The sequence below is a fragment of the Arvicola amphibius genome, chromosome 5 (genome assembly GCF_903992535.2).
Source record: "Arvicola amphibius chromosome 5, mArvAmp1.2, whole genome shotgun sequence".
Taxonomy (NCBI): domain Eukaryota; kingdom Metazoa; phylum Chordata; class Mammalia; order Rodentia; family Cricetidae; genus Arvicola; species Arvicola amphibius.
Window position 1 is genome coordinate 135044805 of NC_052051.1, and position 18971 is coordinate 135063775.

Genomic DNA, 18971 nt, shown 5'->3' on the forward strand with positions numbered 1-18971 from the left:
CACTATCAGATACTCTTAGAAATACGAGCACATAGACCTTTCAGTCCTAGAGACACTAATAATTTTGAAGGTACCTTTGGACCAGTAATAACTTCCTGCAGAAGCATGATAGGGCGTTTTTGCAGTATGTGCTGCAGTTGGCTTTTTAACCCCTGCATTAGAACAGTGTGAGGAACTGATGGTCTGTTATCAGCATGCACACTATACTGTCCAGGTGAAAACTAAACAGGAATTTACAGTTTTCACCTATAACATCAGCAAAAATTAAAAATGCTGAAAGTGTCCAGTGTAGGAAAATGGTTTTCTCGCATGTATAGTGTGTAGTATGTGTTGATACAGGTTTCTAGAATTCTTTGTTGTGTGTACTTCATAGATGCTCACCTACAGAAATGCATGTATATATGAACAAGTACTTGCACATAGATATATGTGATCGTGTATGTATATGAAATCTTCAGCGTGTCTGATAGGGAAGAGAAAAATTCTCTCCGGGTAAAGTAGAAACTGAAGTAAGTAATGTGAGGGAGAAATTGTGCCTTGTCAACATCTCTTGGAAATTTCAACTAATGAGGTCATCGTGAGCATTGTGCTGCTGTCTGGAGATGCTAGACAGAGGGGAAAGAGTTGAAGCAGGTGAGCAGCCTGTAGGTGGAGGACACAAAGCAGATAGTAGCTGAGAGAGTGGTTGAAGTGGAGGGTGGTATCGGCAAATGGAGAAGGGTGTTGAGGGTTGACCTTGTAGACCAAGAAGTTTGAGAAGCCTTAAATGTTTAAAAATAAGGAGATGACAGGATCACATTAGTGTTTTTTTAAAAAAATCAATTGCATGGGCAATTAGCTTAGTGGTTGAGAGTACTGGGTGATCTTCCAGAGGACTTGAGTTCAATTCCCAGCATCTACGTGGTCACTAATGACACTCTGTAACTCCAGTTCCAGGGTGTCTTAGTTTGGTGTCTATTGCTGTGATAAAGGCCATAACAAAAGCAACTTAGAGAGGAAAGGGTTTGTTTCATCTTCAAACTTTCAGGCCATACTCTATCACTGAGGGAAGTCAAGGCAGACTTGCCCTGTGGCTTGCTCATTTTGCTTTCTTATATACCCCAAGACCACCTGCTCAAGGGTGGTACAACCCACAGTACCAGAAAGCTGGGTGTGGTAGGCAGAGAAGTATGGAGCACATCCTCTCGACTCCTCCACAGCCCATGCATTCTCTGGTTGGATGTGAAGATTTCATCCCAGTTCTGAAAACCCTGTAATCAGAGAAGACGGTGTGGGTCCTCCCACATCAGTCGTTCATCGAGAAAATGCACTACAGTCTTGCCTACAGGCAGTCTGGTAGAGGCAATTCCTCCGTTGACATCTCTCTTCCAAGATAACTCTAACTTGTATCTAGTAGACAAAAATTATCCCAACCAGGACATAAGGGATCTACCACCCTCTTCTGGCCACCACAGACACTACACATATATAATTCAGACATACACGTAGTTAAAACAACCATGGACATAAAGTAAATCTCTTTTAAAAAAAATATTTTTGCTGCTGATTAGAGAGGACAAGAACGACACTAGAAGACCATTTGTGTCCTCTTGTAAGAAATGTTTAAATACCTTTTAGAACATTTGTTCTATACAATGAGGTCCAGCCTTTGAAAAGAACAAGGTAGGTAGGTGTGTTAGTAATGGTCAGAGAGGCAGATCAGATGTATGGGAAGTCATTATACTTGGAGTGAAAAAGAACAGACATTTTATTCCCTTTTACATGAAAAATAAAGCACTTTGTGGTTTGGAGCAAGTTCTATATCTATACATGGGTGTTTTAAAGTGTATCATATACTTGTTTTTCAAATGTGTCAGAAAGACATAACTGGTAATAGCAGGTACCTAGTTGAAAGGAAAGGCTACCCTCAACCAAAGGATGAGGCAGAGTAGTGTTCTATTCTTTATGTTTGTGTGTTTGAATTTTTATACTGCTTTATGATGAAAAAATGAATTAAAAAGTGACAGAAGGCTGGGTGTGGTACGCAGTGAGTGACGTATGGAGCATGTCATCTTGCGGATGTGAGGATTTCATTTCAGTTCTGAAAACATTGTTATGAGGGAAAATTCCCTTTACAGAAAAAGGAGGGAAAAAAATAAAACTTGCCCACTTCATAACTTTCCTTGTTTCTTTTTTTGTTTGTTTGTTGAGAAAGAGTTTCTTTGTGAAACAGTTCTGGCTGTCTTGGAACTCGATTTGTAGATCAGACTGGCCTCAAACTCACAGAGATCCACCTGCTGAGTGCTGTGGTTAAAAGCATGTGCCACCACCACCCGGCTCATTTTACTTCTAGTTAATGCAATTGATTGATTTTGTTAGTCTTTCATGAGACAAATAGAGTCTTTGATTTCTTACAGATGAATAAGTTGATTGAATATTACCAGCAACTTGCTCAGAAGGAAAAGGTTGAACGAGATCGCAAGAAACTGGCACGGCGTAGGAACTACATGCCTATGGCTTTTTCGGTGAGAATTTGGCACAAAGATATTTTGCAAGGCCTGTAAGGCATCAGGATAGTGGCCATTTCAGAAAATGGCCGGTGTCCTAGATTTCTGTAGTTGGTATCAAAAACAGTTTCTCACATACAGACATGTAAGCCCACGGCTGTGCTTTTGTATGTCATTAATTTTATTTAAATTCCTTGTGTTTTAATATGGGCATCTATCTTTCTTCCTTCATTGTTCCATTTCATGTTTATTCCTACTAAAAGTTACTGCTTAATTTTTTAGACTATACAAACTGTTGAGTGCTTTTGCATATTACAGAAAGATAGAAAAGACAGTGGGGTGGTAGATTTTATTCTGCCTACCATTGCAATATTCCTCTGGCATCCTGAGTTCCCAGTTCTAGTCTTTGTTTTTATTTTGACACCTTACCAATTACCACACCATCCTCATCTTTTTTGTTGTTGTTGTTTTGTTTTGTTTTTGTTTTTCATGACAAGGTTTCTCTGTAGCTTTTTGGAGCCAGTCCTGGAACTCGCTCTTTAGACCAGACTGGCCTCGAGCTCACAGAGATTTGCCTGTCTCTGCCTCCCAGGTGTTGACGTTAAAGGCGTGGCCACCACCGCCTGGCCCCATCCTCATTTTTTTCAAGATGGAAATCACGGGCACATGCACAGTATTTGTGGTAGTGGCGGTGGTGGCACGGTTGCTGATGGGTTGAACTTGGGACCTGATCTCTGTTGGCAAGCACTCTCTCACTGACTGCATCCTAAGCCTTACACAGTACGTTTGTGTGGTTAAATAAGCAGAGATACACACAAGTGGAGTTGTTGGTAGAAATGGTTTATGGATGTCATTTTCTGCTAGTTTATAATTACTAAACAGAAACAAGGATTGGGATTCTGAGGGTTTTTTTGTTCTCCCCCAAGTTTCATTTGTTCTCACAGAACAGTTCCTTTTCCTTGTACCTGCTTGAGCCCTAACATGTTGACACTGAACATATAACATGGTGTGACGTGTCGAGCACTGTGCTAAATACATAATGTATATCATTTTATTTAATCACCACAGCAGTCCTGTAAGGTGGATAGTATTCCCCCATTGTCATTGTACACGTGAGGAAATGAGATCTGGAAGTTTAAATAGCTTGTTGTACTGTATCTACTGGACAATTAGTTAAGCCACTAAAGACATAATGATTGGTAGGGTTCAGATAGAAATGTATAGATGTAAGTTTAGTTAAACATTAACTAAAGCACCTACACTTAACCAAAGTAAGTGAATGTTCCCAAATAGTCCAGTGCCTGATCAGCATATCCACACTTACATATTAGGACAGGACTTGGAACTAATTGCTCTATCCTTCTAACCTTCCCATATACCTGCCGGCTGTATGCATTTGCTTTTATCTTATGCTTCATTTTTTTTTGTCTCTGTTGTAACCTGCTGCTATTTGGGGGCTCTACAGCAACACACTATTCATGTAGTGGTAAGTTCTCTTTTATGATTCTTGCTAACCCTGAAGAAGTTAGCAGATGGTCATTATGTGTCTTAGATACTTCACATAGTTCTTGCCTGAACCATAGCTTGGACGTTCTTAGACTAGTGTTACAAGCTTGTGTGTGGTCCACTTTTACTGTCCTACTATAGTTTTAGTCTCTGTGTTGCCTATTCTAGGAATAGAATAGTAATGTGGGTTACAAATAAAGTAGATTTTGAGTAGCTCTTTGGTTTTATTACTTTTGGTTTTGTTTCAGTTTTTGCTTATTTCCCCTAAGCTTCTCATGCTATCCTCCCGTTTCTTGCCTTCAATGAATAGGATGTATAAACTGGCCTTTCTAATAGGAACTTCTGAACTTTGTTTAGGACAAGTACAGTCTTGGAACCAGGCTTCAGCGACCACGAGCTGGTGCATCCATTAGTACACTTGCTGGACTTTCGTAAGTTTGGACATTAAGTAACTGAGAACAGCAGATAACAGAATGCATGTTTAAAGGGCTATCTTTTTTTTAAGTTACCAATAGGAAAAAGAGTCTTAGACTTAAAAAAGACCCAAACTGTAAGATACTTTATGTTAGAGGATTACTTCAGTCTTTGATAAGGACTTTGAATGGACCCTTGGGAAATTACGACTTCTCATTTTTTAGCCTTAGAGAAGGAGAAGACCAGAAAGAGGTAAAGATTGAGCCAGCTCAGGCTGTTGCTGAAGTGGAACCTCTGCCTGAAGACTATTACACACGACCAGTGAACTTAACGGAGGGTAATTTTATACATTCTTCTGTTCCTGCTCTGTTCTCTGGCTGTGTATGCTTTGACTCCAGCATGCCTCAGGACTTGAGATTCTTAATGGAATCTTTAGTAAAATGATGTATAGAAAATAAATTAGATATACTCATTTAAAGAACTTTAAAATATCTTTCAATACTGTTCATTTTGATGTATTGCTTCAGGTAGCATGTTTTGTTGCCTGCATAGAGTCTGATTTTTAAAACTGACTGTAAACTAAGCCTGATTTCTGCCTTTCTTGCTAGTGACCACCCTTCAGCAGCGCCTCTTACAGCCTGACTTCCAGCCAGTCTCTGCTTCACAGCTCTATCCTCGACACAAGCACCTTCTGATCAAACGGTCCCTGCGCTGTCGGGTAAATACTCTTTCCTATAGAGTCGCCATTTGTCCAAGAGAAAAACAGATAGAGTAGACATGAGTGATATCTGGCCAGTGTAGTAAATACAGAAAGCTCAGAGAGCACACCAGATGTTTGGACATTATTTTAAATGGTTTCAATATAAATTCAATCCTAATGACTCTGAAAGTAGCTACCATTGTTGTTCCTGCTCTACAGATATGGAGACTGAAGTATCTGAAGATTGAATGCATAATGTAAGCCCATAACAGAATAGCAGAAAACGTATGGCTTTTAGGGTATACAAGTAAAACACTAATACAAATTAAACAATTTAAGAAAAATCAAGGGCTGGAGAGTTGGCTCAGCGGTTAAGAGCATTGCCTGCTCTTCCAAAGGTCCTGAGTTCAATTCCCAGCAACCACATGGTGGCTCACAACCATCTGTAATGAGATCTGGTGCCCTCTTCTGGCCTGCAGGCATACATGGAGGAGGTTGTATACATAATAAATCTTTAAAAAATAACTAAGAATGTAGAATGAGCATATAGCTCAAGCTTCTTATCAGGCTCAGATGGTTCAGTGTGTGAAGGCATATGCCATTAAGCATGATAACCTTTGATCCCTGGAACCCACATGGTAGAAGGAGACGAGTGCCCATACTCACACTGATTAATTCATTAAATAAGAAAAAGAATGTCCAACTAAATACATTGAACAAACACCACAACTCATTTCTGTGCTGTTAGAAACAACAGAAATAAAAGAATTGAGAGAGTTAAAGTGCAGCTAGAGCTGGACATGGTGGTACATGCCTATAACCAGCGCCTGGGCATCTGAGGATCTTCGCTTCAAGGCCAGCCTGAGCTGTACAGCAATGATACCCTGTCTCAAAATGCCAAGGGCTCAGGGTAGAGCTCAGTGTTAATTTAACAGTGCTTATAGCACACACAAGGTCCTGGGTTTGATTCTCATCAGAAAAGAAGAAGGAACAGTGGGAGTTGTACAAACACTGTTTATTTTTCTATTTTTCATTTTCTTTTTATTTTTTTTTTTAGGATTTATTTGTTATATACATATATACAGTATTCTGACTGCATGTATGGTGCAGGCCAGGAGAGGGCACCAGATCTCATTACAGATGGTTGTAAGCCACCATGTGGTTACTGGGAATTGAACTCAGGACCTTTGGAAGAGCAGGCAGTGCTCTTAACCTCTGAGCCATCTCTCCAGCCCCCTATTTTTCATTTTCAAGACAGTGTCTCACCATGTATCTCTGGCTGTCCTGGAACTCATGTAGACCAGGCTGGCCTTAAACTCTCAGAGGTCTGCCTCCCAAGTGCTGGGATTAAAGTCATGTACCAGTGTGCCTGACTGGTCAAACACTAATTTCTTTTTTTAAAAAGTATTTTACTTTTTTTTTCCTTTCTTTTGTCTTTGTTTTTTTAAGATAAGGTCTCTATGGAGTCTTAATTGTCCTGGAACTTGCCATGCAGATCAAATTCACAGAGGTCTGCCTGTGTCTGCCTCCCTAGTGCTGGTATATAAGGGTGTACACCACTATGCCCAGCCTCGTATTTCACTTTCACAAAGGCTCAGCTCACAGACGATATAATGATCAAAATTTATAAGTACTAGATGATAGACTCAAAGTACACAAAGCAATTTTTGAGAAAATAAATAGACATATAATTTGGGAATATTTTGACATATATTTACCTTAGAAACAGAACAAACATAAGTCAGTAAGGAAAGATTTGGACCTTTAACTAGCAAACCTGACCAAATAGATGTGTATACAAAATGTTATACCTAACATCTGTATAGTATAAACAGAGCACTCTAAAAATTGACTATATGCTGGATACTAAAGAAAATCTCAGGGGCTGGAAAGATGACTCAGCATTGTAGAGCACTTACTGCTCTTGCTAAGGAGTTTTTTTCCCAGAGCCCATATTAGGCGGCTCAAAACCACCTGTAATTCCAGCTGCAGAGGATTCAGCATCTTCTTCTGGCCTCCAGGGGTACTTGCACTTACCTGCGCATATCCAGACACTCCCATGCACATAATTAAAAATTAAATAAAAATAAATTTTAATATCTTTGGAAGATTAAATTGTTAAAGTATATCATTTGGTCATAATGTAATTAAGTTTAAATTGGTAATGTTTATATAGCAAAACTTACATGCTATAAGTAAAGCCATCTTAGATATATAAATGTTTGTGTAGCTATACAGAGTTACAGAAATAGTATTTACACATAAGAGAAGTTAAAGTATTGATATCTTAGCATCTATTTCCAAAAGTTATAAAAATAGCAGCAAAGTAAATTCAACAAAGTAGAAGTAAAAGCAGATATTAACTATGTTGAGGAATTAAATAATGCAGAATACAAGAGAAAATCAAAAGTTGATTTTTTTAACAGACATTAATAAAAGTAAATGTTAGTATGTAAATTAGTGCAGATTTACATAGATGTTGGATATAGAATACACCACTAATACAGTAATAGCTACTCAAAATAGGCAGTTATTTTTTTCCTATCAACTTTGCACATGGCATAATACTGATTTTTCAAAGTAATATACTAGTATGGTATATATTTTTAAATACAAAAGGCAGAGTAAGTTGGGCAGTGGTGGTGCATGCCTTTAATCCACAACAAAGGCAAGTGTATCTCTGTAAGTTCAAGGGCCAGCCTCATCTACAGAGTGAGTTCCAGGATAACCAGGGCTGCACGGGAAACCCTGTCTCAAAAAAAAAAAAATAAAAAAATTTTAAAAAAATTAATGTTTGATAATTATGGCTTACAAATCACTGGAAAAAGACTAGATTATGAAATTTTGCTGGGTGGCAGGTAAGCAAATAGTTCAGTTGATGGTGCAATTGCCTAATGTGCATGGGTTCAGTCCCCAGTACCACAGAAAACTGGATGTGGACTACGTGCCTATAATTCCAGTATTCAGGAAATAGAAAGAGAAGGTTCATAAGTTCAGGGTCATCCTCAGTTACATAGCAAATTCAAGGCCAGCTCAGGTACGTGAGACATTATCTCCAAAAAAAAAAGAAAGAAAAGAAAAAGAAAAAAGGTTTTTTTTGCCTGGGAAAATTGGAACCATAAAAGGCAAATAGAAGGTGAGAAAATTAGAATTGTTCATATATGATTTCCAAGTAAGGGATGATTTCACAAACAAGGCAGGCAAACAACAAACATTGCACAGTTGGATCTTTTACCACAGTAACAATAAAACTTGTGCTTATATCCCACAGAAAATCTGTAAACAAGATGTACAGAGACTGAGAAGAGCCATTCATAAGGTGTACGGATAATGAAGGATCTCTCTGTAGGATGTATACCCGACTCTAGAACACAGCAAGGGGGTGTATAATATAAAGCAAGCACAGGGCACATCCTACGATTCCACCATTCTGGATACAAAAGCAGGGAGTGGCATATTCTAAGACCCTCTGTCCAAAACCAAACACAGGGTAACCCAATATAAAAATAACGAGTGACTGTGGCAGAGAAAATTCCTGTAGTTAGTGAGCATGAAAGACACTTGAACTTACATGGTAATGACAGCAATGTGTACTAAAACTGCCTCGAGATGCCATTTGATAGTCAGCAGATAGCAGAAATTAGCAGCTTGGGAGTATCTATCAAAGTAGTAAATGGCTTTCCCATTGATCTACACTTAGGAAATTTTCTTACACGTTTATGCATTGGAAATTGACTCATGTCCAGTACTCATTGCTGCTTTACTTATAGTTACAAAGTGATTGAAATATTCTAAATATTTCAGTTGTCTGGTTAAAGTTACAGAAATCATTACAGTGGAGCACTAAATATGAGGTTCCTATGTGTGCTAGGATAGAATTCCAAGATTAATGTAAAATAGAAAGGGCAAGAGAATGTACAGACTTCGCTTTGTGCACTAATGTGTCTAGCCTGCCCTGTGCAGATTGGCCCTGCAAAGAGACACAAGGAACACACTAGTAATGTACTCTGTATAACAGAAAAAGCTTTGTACCACTTAAACATTTTTTGTTTGTTTTGTTTGTTTTGTTTTTTGAGACAGGGTTTCTCTGTAGCTTTGGGCTATTTCTCCTTGGGTTTCATTTTAATCATCTGTTAGGAGAGAAAATTAACAACTGTGTACTTCATCTGATGAAGTCAGTGTAGTGTTTGTCTTAAGTTGTTTACACAGTTTCTCAGCACTACATACTGTGATAATTTGTGATGACCCAAATGTATTCTATAAATTTTGGTTATTAGTACCATAAATTCTGTTATAATAGTTAAAGACTTTGGGCAGGACAAAACATAAAATTCTAGTAACTACTTTCTTTCTGCATTTAATGGTTCTGTGGATCTTCAGAGTATATTCTTATTTCCCTCTGACATGTACTTTTTATTTCAGAAATGTGAGCACAACTTAAGCAAGCCAGAATTTAATCCAACATCTATCAAATTCAAAATCCAGCTGGTTGCTGTGTAAGTATGTTGGGTTGTTGATTGAGGTTTTATGAATCTTTTTCAATGTGGTTTATCTTTTTTAAAAAATCTAAAAAGGAAAAGAAAAATTACATCAGGAGAGTCTTTCTGTTCCTCTTCTGGTTTTGAATTTAGTCGAACAGCATGAAGTCTCAAGTACATCTATAAATTTAGACCCAAGGCTGTGCAGCCTGAAACTGTGGCACATCCTGGAATCCCACATCAGGAACCAGTTCTTATAGATCAGGCTGGCCTCAAACTCACAGAGATCCACCTGCCTCTGCCCCCCAAGTGCTGGGATTAAAGGCATGAGCCACCACTGCCCAGCATGGATTAGACACTGTTGATGGATTTGTTACCTGTATATATTGTATATAGTCATTCTACTTCTCAGTAGAGCATGACCCTCTTAATCTCAGGGTCGTGTGTTTAGGCCCCACATTGAGCACCAAAATGTAGCACGAATAATAAAAACCCAGAGACAAATATTTGGGTTCAACCTGAAGATCAGAAGAGCAAATCAGCCAAGCCACTTAACCTCTACTAAGGCTTGGCAACTGCAAACTAACCACTAAGCCTCTCTTTCCTCGCATTTTATATTCCCTCTAGTACTAGGATTAAAGGCATGACTCCCTAGTACTGGGATTAAAGGTGAGGCACCACCACCTGGATTTGTTTCTGCATTGATCTAACACAGCCCAGGGTGGCCTTGAACTCACAGATATTAATCTGCCTCTGTCTCCGAAATCCTGGGATTAAAGGTGTGTCCCATTACCTGACCTCTAGTGGCTTTAGCTTTGCCTCTGGTCTTCAGGCAAGATTTATTTATTAAAACAAATAATATACCACTACATGACACAGTTGGAGTGCACACTATGGTAAACATTTGTACAATACTTAGAATATTGCCTGGCACACAGGAAGTACTGTGTGTGTGGTAGGAATGAAGAATGAATTAGTGTTTACAGCAATACAGAATGTTAGTTAATGAGATTGGATCTTATAACAAGCTACCTTAAAAGTGAAATAAATGAGATTCCCTCAAAATAAATTTATATGGAAAACATATGATGTGATACATGCAACTATAAACCCTAACCCAACTCTGTATATATACAGGCTTGAAATCCTAAAATTTCAGTCAGAATCATTGTTAGTCTGGTTTTGTGCCTCTTACTGTGGTGCTACAGGTTTTTGTTTTCTCTTAATGTGTTCTAGTTAACATTATAGTTGCACTAGTTCATGTGTGGGTTTTTTTTTAGGTCAAATAATAATTTCAAGAGACTTCAGTGAATATTAATACATGTTTTTATTTGTTGGTAGCAATTATATTCCAGAAGTGAGAATCATGTCAATCCCCAACCTTCGCTACATGAAGGTTAGTACCGGATTTATCGACACACAGACTTGATTAGAGTCAGTGGCCTATGCATGTGTAGAATGGGATGCTGTAGGGAAGGTTCAGGGAAAGGGCAGTTTGAAATGATAAAGACTTAGAGACTTTGTCTCTTTAAACTGTGATTCTTGCCAACAGCATGTTGGGTGTGTAAGAAGCGGGTTACACATTCTGTAAAGGTAGAAGAGTGGGAAAAAGAAAGACAGTGATACTGGTTACCATAGGCAACTATTGTTGCCAGTAGGAGCTTCTCTGTTGGTTCATATATTTGTGCAGTGCCAAGAGTTGGCTAGGTTCTTCTGTACAATAGCCCTGTTCTTCCATGGGGTTGTGTTCTGTGCACTGATGAATGGTTGACTGTTCTGCAGTGGCCACTTTGACTCTTTGCCTTCAGGCTGCTCATGGAAAGAGTTACAGAACCCCTTTATTTTACCAATCTCAAGTAGCAAATGACCATATTATCAAGTTTTAGGAATCTTAAAAAAAGATTTTATAGTTTTAATATGTCATTTTCCTTCTGCCCTTGATATACTGACTTGCCTATGGCTATAGTGTTTTTATTTTGGGTTTTTTGGGTTTTTCCTTTTCAATCCCTAAGCAACAACTAGAGTGGGACAAGAACTGCAAACTTCAAAATAATCATTTAGATAATAAACCTTTCTCAGAGTTTCTAGGCCTAGTAACTAGAATATGCTGAGCTTCTTTACTGGATAGCCACTCCAGAAGGTATGTTGCTAACACAGAAATAGAAAGATCAGTAACCATTCTTTTAGGATGCTCTGGTGTAGGGGAATGAGAGGTCTGGTTGCTCTGGAGAAAAGGGAGTGATAGTGTGAATCATTCTGTGTAACACCTAAGAAAGTGGACCATCGCGGGAGTATGGCACCTGTCTGAAAGATGCTTTTCTTATTCTCCAGGAGAGCCAGGTCCTCCTCACTCTTACAAATCCAGTAGAGAACCTCACCCATGTGACTCTGTTGGAGTGTGAAGAAGGGGACCCTGATAATATCAACAGCACTGCTAAGGTAAGGGTGTTTGTCTCCTCGGACAGACCCTGACATTGCCTCAGTGGCTCCATTGGACATGGCTTAAAATAATCCACACTCTCATTTCTACGTGTGATCCACAGTGTCCTGATTTTATCTTGTCCTCAAACACAGTCACTCTCTGTCGAGTCTCATTATTCTCACTTGGTCTCAGACAGGATCTTACTGTCTGACCTCACTCCCTTTAGTACTTTAGTACTTCAGTTCTTCTACTTCATCTCAGCCCATCACCTGTGTGCCACCAGACCCTTTGTCCTGCATCAGCTGCTCAGCCTGCTGATCATGTGCAGTTCTCTGACTTGAGGATGAAGTCCAACTTCTTTGGCACAGCTTCTTGGTCATGTCTGCTTTCTGTTCTTCAGTGTGACCTTCCTCCAGATCCTCAAATTTAGCATTTGCAGGTGCTGCTACAGGGATGGCTGCACTGATGGGCCTAAATGCTCCTGCTGGGGAGCTCCTCCTTCCTGCTCTGTCTCCCCAGTGTACGCACCCTCCCCATTCAGTTTAGTACTCATTCTTGAGGACTCATGAGATGTCTCCCTTTGGAAACTGGCATCTCTACTACGTTCCCACATTTATATAGAGCACAATAGCAGTGACTAAATATTAGGATAATTTTAACCAAATGAATGAAATGCAGCTTTTTTATATTTTGCTGCTCAGAGGTTGATGGGATTCTTTTAGTTTTGCATATATGTATTTATTTGTATGTCTGCACGCTGTGAGATTAGAGGTTAGAGTCCGTTCTCTGCTCTACCATGTAGGTCCAAAGGAACTAACTCGGGTTGCTGGGCTTGGTGCAAGCACTTTGATTCACTGAGCCATCCCACCAGTTAAGTTGATGGAAATTTTAAGAGAATTTGATGTAGTACCAACTCATAATTCAGTGTGATACTCAGCAAGTATTTATAGAACTGCCTGTACCTCCAGTTGTTATTCAAAGAATATTAGTAGAGAATTTCCCAGTGGGTTTTTCTTCTGCCTTTTAATGATTTCATTCACCAGCATCACCTCCAGAAAGCAATGACCTATGTCCTCACATTTGGTTTTAAGATTAACAATAATAAGTAGGGCCGGGCGGTGGTGGCTCACGCCTTTAATCCCAGCACTGGGAGGCAGAGGCAGGCGGATCTCTGTGAGTTTGAGACCAGCCTGGTCTACAAGGGCTAGTTCCAGGACAGGTTCCAAAGCTACAGAGAAACCCTGTCTTGAAAAACAAAAACAAAAAAAAACAAAGAATAATAAGTAGGTCTAGTTGAGCTAAAAACGTAAAAGTCTGGAGTGTGGGTGCAGCATTGACCAAGGCTCTAATGTGCTGCTGGTCTCTGAGATAACAAAGTATGGACCAGTTACAATATAAGAATCTAACCTGTGCTCCACAAGCATAAATATAAATACACCCAGGGTTCAATGTCAGAAAGTCCTTGTGTTTTCAGGAGGGAAAAAAGAGTAATTTGTCTCAAATATGCCAGGAATTACCTTAAAAATAATAGAATAAAAGGTATATGCACTCCCCTTTTGAAGTAACACATTAAAATAAGAAAGAGGGCTGGTGAGGTGGCTCAGCAGTTAAAAGCACTGGCTGCTCTTCCAAAGGTCCTGAGTTCAGTTCCCAGCAACCACATGGTGGCTCACAACCATCTGTAATGAGATCTGGTGCCCTCTTCTGGCCTGCAGGCAGGCATACATACATACATACATACATACATACATACATACACACACACACACACGTGTGTGTGTGTGTGTGTGTGTGTGTGTGTGTGTGTGTATAAAACAACTCTTTAAAAAAAATAAGAAAAAGAGAAAAGATGCAGTGCAGCCCTATGTCAGAGCCTGGCTGAATTCCCTTCGTTAGTTCCTTCTTCTTGCTGCAACAGAATAACTGGAACAACAAAGTCTTCACAGAACAATCTAATCTTTGCCTGGCAGTCGGAGGACACAGTCATGGTGCCTGGCCTCAAGTCAGTTGGTCACAGTGTTTTTTAGCATCTATAGTAAAGGAACGGGAGACGAAATAAAACCTCCCTCAGTCCACAGAACGATGCTACCCAGTTAGGGGAGGTCTTCACCCTACTGAGCCCAATGTAGAAATTCATCCACAGCCATGCCAATAGGTTGTCTGCCAGGTAAGCACTAGCTATCTCAGCCCCTCTGAAACCAGTGCTCACTTGACTTGTTTCCATTCTTCATTCTCATGCTCAGCTTCATCAGCAGTGTTTTAAGGCTATCGGGAGTATAACTGTCCAGAAACGTGATGCTCACCTCTGTCTGGATCTGTCCCTTTTGTACTCAGGTGGTGGTGCCTCCCAAAGAACTCGTTTTAGCCGGCAAGGATGCCGCAGCTGAGTATGATGAACTGGCAGAGCCCCAGGACTTTCAGGATGACCCTGAGTAAGTGATCTTTCTGTGGTCCTCAGACCACAGTCAGCTGATCCAGAAGCCTGGATTCGTCCTTTTTGTGTTGGCTGTGACCAGATGTGTGATAGGAGCAACTTAGGAAGAAAAGGTTAATTAGCTTCTACAGTGGATGCATGAGGTGAGGCCACAAGCTAGTCACATGTTGCAGAGAACACTCAAAACAACTGGACTGGAAATGGGAGGACATCCTTCACTGTGTGCCTTTATTCCTTCAGGTAGGCCCTCCATCTTCCAGTTCCATGGCCTCCAAAATAGCACGACGGGCTAGGAACTGAACATTGAAGACATGAGCTTCTGTGAGCTATTTCAGAGTCAGATCCTAAGGATGCACACTTAGGTGTCTGTTTCTTTGCCTGGGTTTTAAAACTAATTTTTCCCTATCATGTATTATGAAATAATTACTAAAAAGGGCTGGAGTAATGACTCAGCAGTTAGGAATTTCCTTTCTTCTTCCAGAGGACCCAGGTTCAATTCCTAGCACCCAAATGGTAGCTCACACAACCTCTGTAACTCCAGTTCTAAGGGATCAAATGCCCTTTTCTGGCCTCTGCAGGCACCAGGCATATACATGATACACAGACTTATAAGCAGGCAAAACACCTATACACGTTAAATAAATAAAAATTTTTAAAGGAAAGTATAAATAGCTCAGCTTTTTCTAAAACCCTTCTTTGCTGGGCAGTAGGATGGTGGTCACAGCAGAGATTCCCATTGTTCCATGAAATGAGTAAGAGACTTGATGTTGATTCAGTTGACTTCTCATCCTAATACTGTGCTTTTCTTCCCATAGCATTGTAGCTTTCAGAAAAGCCAACAAAGTGGGCATCTTCATCAAAGTCACCCCACAGCGTGAGGAAGGTGAAGTGACCGTGTGCTTCAAGATGAAACATGATTTTAAAAACCTGGCTGCCCCCATCCGCCCGATGGAAGAAAGTGACCAGGGCACAGAGGTCATCTGGCTCACTCAGCATGTGGAACTGAGCTTTGGCCCTCTTCTTCCTTAAAGCAAAATCATCTGGTGGGTGATGCTGCCCACAGCTGTCACCGCAACTCTGTAACAGTGTGGAAGCTGCTGCTTCATTAGACGTGTTTATAAAGATGTACCCATCACTACTGAATCCTGTTCCTAGGAGTGGAGGCCAGACCAGGATACGGAGCACAGGGTGACTGCTGTTCCACTTGCTCTCTCTGTTGACTCCTGTAAGTCTGTGTCTCCCACATGAGCCCTGCACGTTGAGTAACAGCCTAACTCCATCCCAGTAAAATGGGTCTTCCTCGGAGGGTCATTAGATTTACTCCCCTGAGAAATGGGCCATGAACCTGTCACAGTTTGACCCAAAAAAACTTAGAATGGTAATCCAGAGCAGACCTGCTGTTCATGCCCCAGCACTGGTCTCAGTGTTCCAGCTGCTTTCTGCATTCCAGTAAGGATCACTAGTAATTATAACCATTCACTTGCCATGGCTCTCACTCTACCATTAATTTCCATTTGACAGAGAAGTAGGATTGTCACGGTGTCTAACTTTGTGATGCCAAGATGTGACTTCCTTAAGGCGCGCCATTTGTCTCTTGTAAAGGACTACAGCATACCTACAGTTGCTCTTCATTTTCCACAGTAGGACATGGAAGCGATACCTGCCATGAAGTCCCATGTGTCTTACCATTACCCAGTATCCAGGGGCTAATGCTGCCACAGGGAGACCTTTATAGTCTCACCCTCTGCCCTTCTCTACTGTGGTTTTGTTTTTCAGATTTTTTTTCTTTTCCGTTTATTTTTTCACTGGCTCCCTCCCAGTAACCCGGGCCTGTAACTCCATCTGTATACCAAGCTAGCCTTGAACTCACCTGCTGTGATTAAAAACACTTGACTATCACGCCCAGCTCTCCACTCTGTTCTATAATTCAAGGAATTGTCCTTATGTTGGGGACATTAAAAAGAGAGCTGAGACAGTTTTAAATGGACATACTCATTTCTGGTATTCAAAGAACATTTTAAATTTTGGATTTTTAGCATGATACAAACTAATGGTTTTTTTTTTTTCCACTGAGTTGAAGGAGAAATTAACTATCTCTTATATCCAAAACTGGGTGTTAAAAGGAACCTTTCCTTTTGTGGGTATATGACTTCTGCTGTATCAAGTGAGAATATTTAATTGTAAGCAAGTAGCCAGAAGGCTGGCCTAACCTAGTCATGCCACTTTTCTCAGATACTAATTTTTGAGTTGCAAACCTTAACTTCCGTGATGTTTTCTAAAAGGAATTGACAGAGTAGACCAGCTATACCACTTTTCTTTACAGTATTCCTAGTGCATGGTCAACAGACCTTGGAAGAAAAAGTTCCTCTTTACAAACCCTTCTTTGGTTTTCATTTTATGTCTTTAGAAGTTTTTGTTTGGTTTTATTTTGTTTTAAGGTGTAGAGAACCTGGACTACAGATAGGAAATAGTATTTGTCAGTTTCCCTTAAAAGAGGAAACTATTTAGGAAGCTGTTGAAAGAGAGACTATGTTCTTTACAATCAAGCCAATTTTATGAAACAATATTCCCACATAGTAATATATTTACTACGGTATAAGAAGAAAATACTGATCTAATATTATGGGAACAGTAACTAATGTTTAATCTCCTAGAAGCTGGAGTAGGGAGTTGGGTAATTACAAGTTTCAAACTACAGAAAGTGATTTCCTGTAACTTCATGAAGGCTCAAGTTAGAGCCTTCTGTGAAACCACTACTCAATGTCTGCTTGGGGTCAGGGGAATCAAAGTGCAGATGGCTTCATAAGTTCACACATTGTGGAGGCAGGCACAGCTGTCTGCATGCCTTTATGCAGCGAAACTGATACTTATTCCCTAGAGAAATGTTGACATAATGGGTCTACCCCTGGGTGACGGAGAAACACAAAAACACTTTTGAATATACAATTTCTCTTTAAGAAGTCAAGGTAACTTACAAATAACGGCTGTTGGCTGTTTCAGGATGAGTTTAGTGCAAGCTGGCCTTGTGTTCTTAGAAAAGATTCAACACCTGCATCTGGTGAATTCGGAGTTGTCAATTACCCTTCTGGTTTTAGATCAGGTGCAGGATTCTTATTACTAGTCAGTATGCACCAGGACACAAGAGTCGGGCGTCCTTAGCACTTGAAACTACAATTTGGAAACTTAGTTAAGTTACTTTTGAATTTGTGAATTGATTTACACACCAAAATTTTCCTTTGTTCCAAGTATATGCTAAAGGCATACTGCACTAAATGCCATTGCGTCTTTGTAATAAGCATCTTTGTTGGCCCCTTTTGGGGATGAGAGGCACTCCTTGACTTATTAATAACAGGTTACTGTTTTGCCTTATTGCTTAATGTAGTGAAATAAATCAGACAAAGCTTGAGTGTGTCTTCTGTTTGATTTCACAAATGCTGGTTAGAACCTGCACAACTCAGGGCCTCAAGGTCAGTTGGTAGGTAAGACTCAGTGGTAGGCGCTCTTCCACGTTTCTCTCGTTTTTATTTTTTATTTGGTAGGACATAGGCCAGAGAGGACAGCAGGTCATTTGGAGCTGGAGTTCCAGGTGGTTCTGAGCCACCTGCTGGGAACTGAACTCTTCTCTGCAGGTGCTCTCTCCTGCCCCTCCCTTCATTTCTTTATGTAAATTAACTTGACAAGTAATTCACCAAGCCCTGGTTAGTAGTGGCTCCTGCCTTTATTGCCAGTGGTGCTAGGGAGGCAGAGGCAGGAGGATATTTTGTGAGTTCAAGGCCAGCCTAGTCTAAATTAATGAATTCTAGCACTCTTTATACAAAGACCCTGTCTCAAAAAAAAAAAAAAAAAAGTAATTCCCTGGAACATACAGGTGGATGCTGCCTGAGCTTCTGTACATGTTTCCAGATGCACTGTTTTCAGTGCATTGCTCTATTGACCCAGCACATACGATATGAACGAATCCCTCGTGCTTGAGAGGTGAGCTAACATTGATTCCTTCATGGAGAGCTCTTTCTAGCCTCAGCATCCTTCCACCCACTCCTGACTGGGCCTTTGCCCTACTAGTGTCCTCTGGCCCCCTCAGGGACCCAATTTGCCTGGGTTCTGACTCTTCCCTAGGCTCCTGCCCCAACAGCAGCTTGGAAAACCAAGGACCTGGAAGCTGAAGTATGGTTAAAGGAGATCCAGGTGACATCTTTTGAACATAGGGAAAGAAATGAGATCCAGGTGTACCTTGGTGTTTCCAAATCACTTCATCATTGAAGGAAACTAGGGTAGGAACTCCAAACAGCAGGAACCTTAAGGCAGGACTGATGCAGAGGCTAAAGAGGAGTGCTACTTACTGGCTTGTTCTCGTGGCTTGCTCAACCTGTTACAGAGCCCAGGACCACCAACCCAGCAGTGTTCTCACCCACAATGGGTTGGGTCCTCCCCCATGAATCACTAATTAAGAATATGCCCAACAGGCTTGCCTACAGCCAAGTCTTTTGGAGGCATTTTCTCAGTTGAGCTCCCTCCTCTCTGATGATAGCCA

The 18971-nt window shown here is 40.4% G+C and overlaps 1 protein-coding gene across 1 annotated transcript in view; it reads left to right on the forward strand.

Moving 5' to 3' along the window:
* The window catches only part of Dctn4 (dynactin subunit 4), a 28064-nt gene extending 10218 nt beyond the window's left edge, over positions 1–17846 (forward strand). Inside the window, exons 5-13 of the mRNA XM_038330270.1 lie at positions 2397–2504; positions 4350–4423; positions 4631–4743; positions 5015–5124; positions 9529–9602; positions 10926–10980; positions 11916–12023; positions 14341–14438; positions 15256–17846. Of these exons, the coding sequence (XP_038186198.1) occupies positions 2397–2504; positions 4350–4423; positions 4631–4743; positions 5015–5124; positions 9529–9602; positions 10926–10980; positions 11916–12023; positions 14341–14438; positions 15256–15469 (954 nt within the window). The 3' untranslated portion in view covers positions 15470–17846. The remainder of the gene's footprint in view (positions 1–2396; positions 2505–4349; positions 4424–4630; positions 4744–5014; positions 5125–9528; positions 9603–10925; positions 10981–11915; positions 12024–14340; positions 14439–15255) is intronic.
* The last annotated feature ends 1125 nt before the right edge of the window (positions 17847–18971 follow it).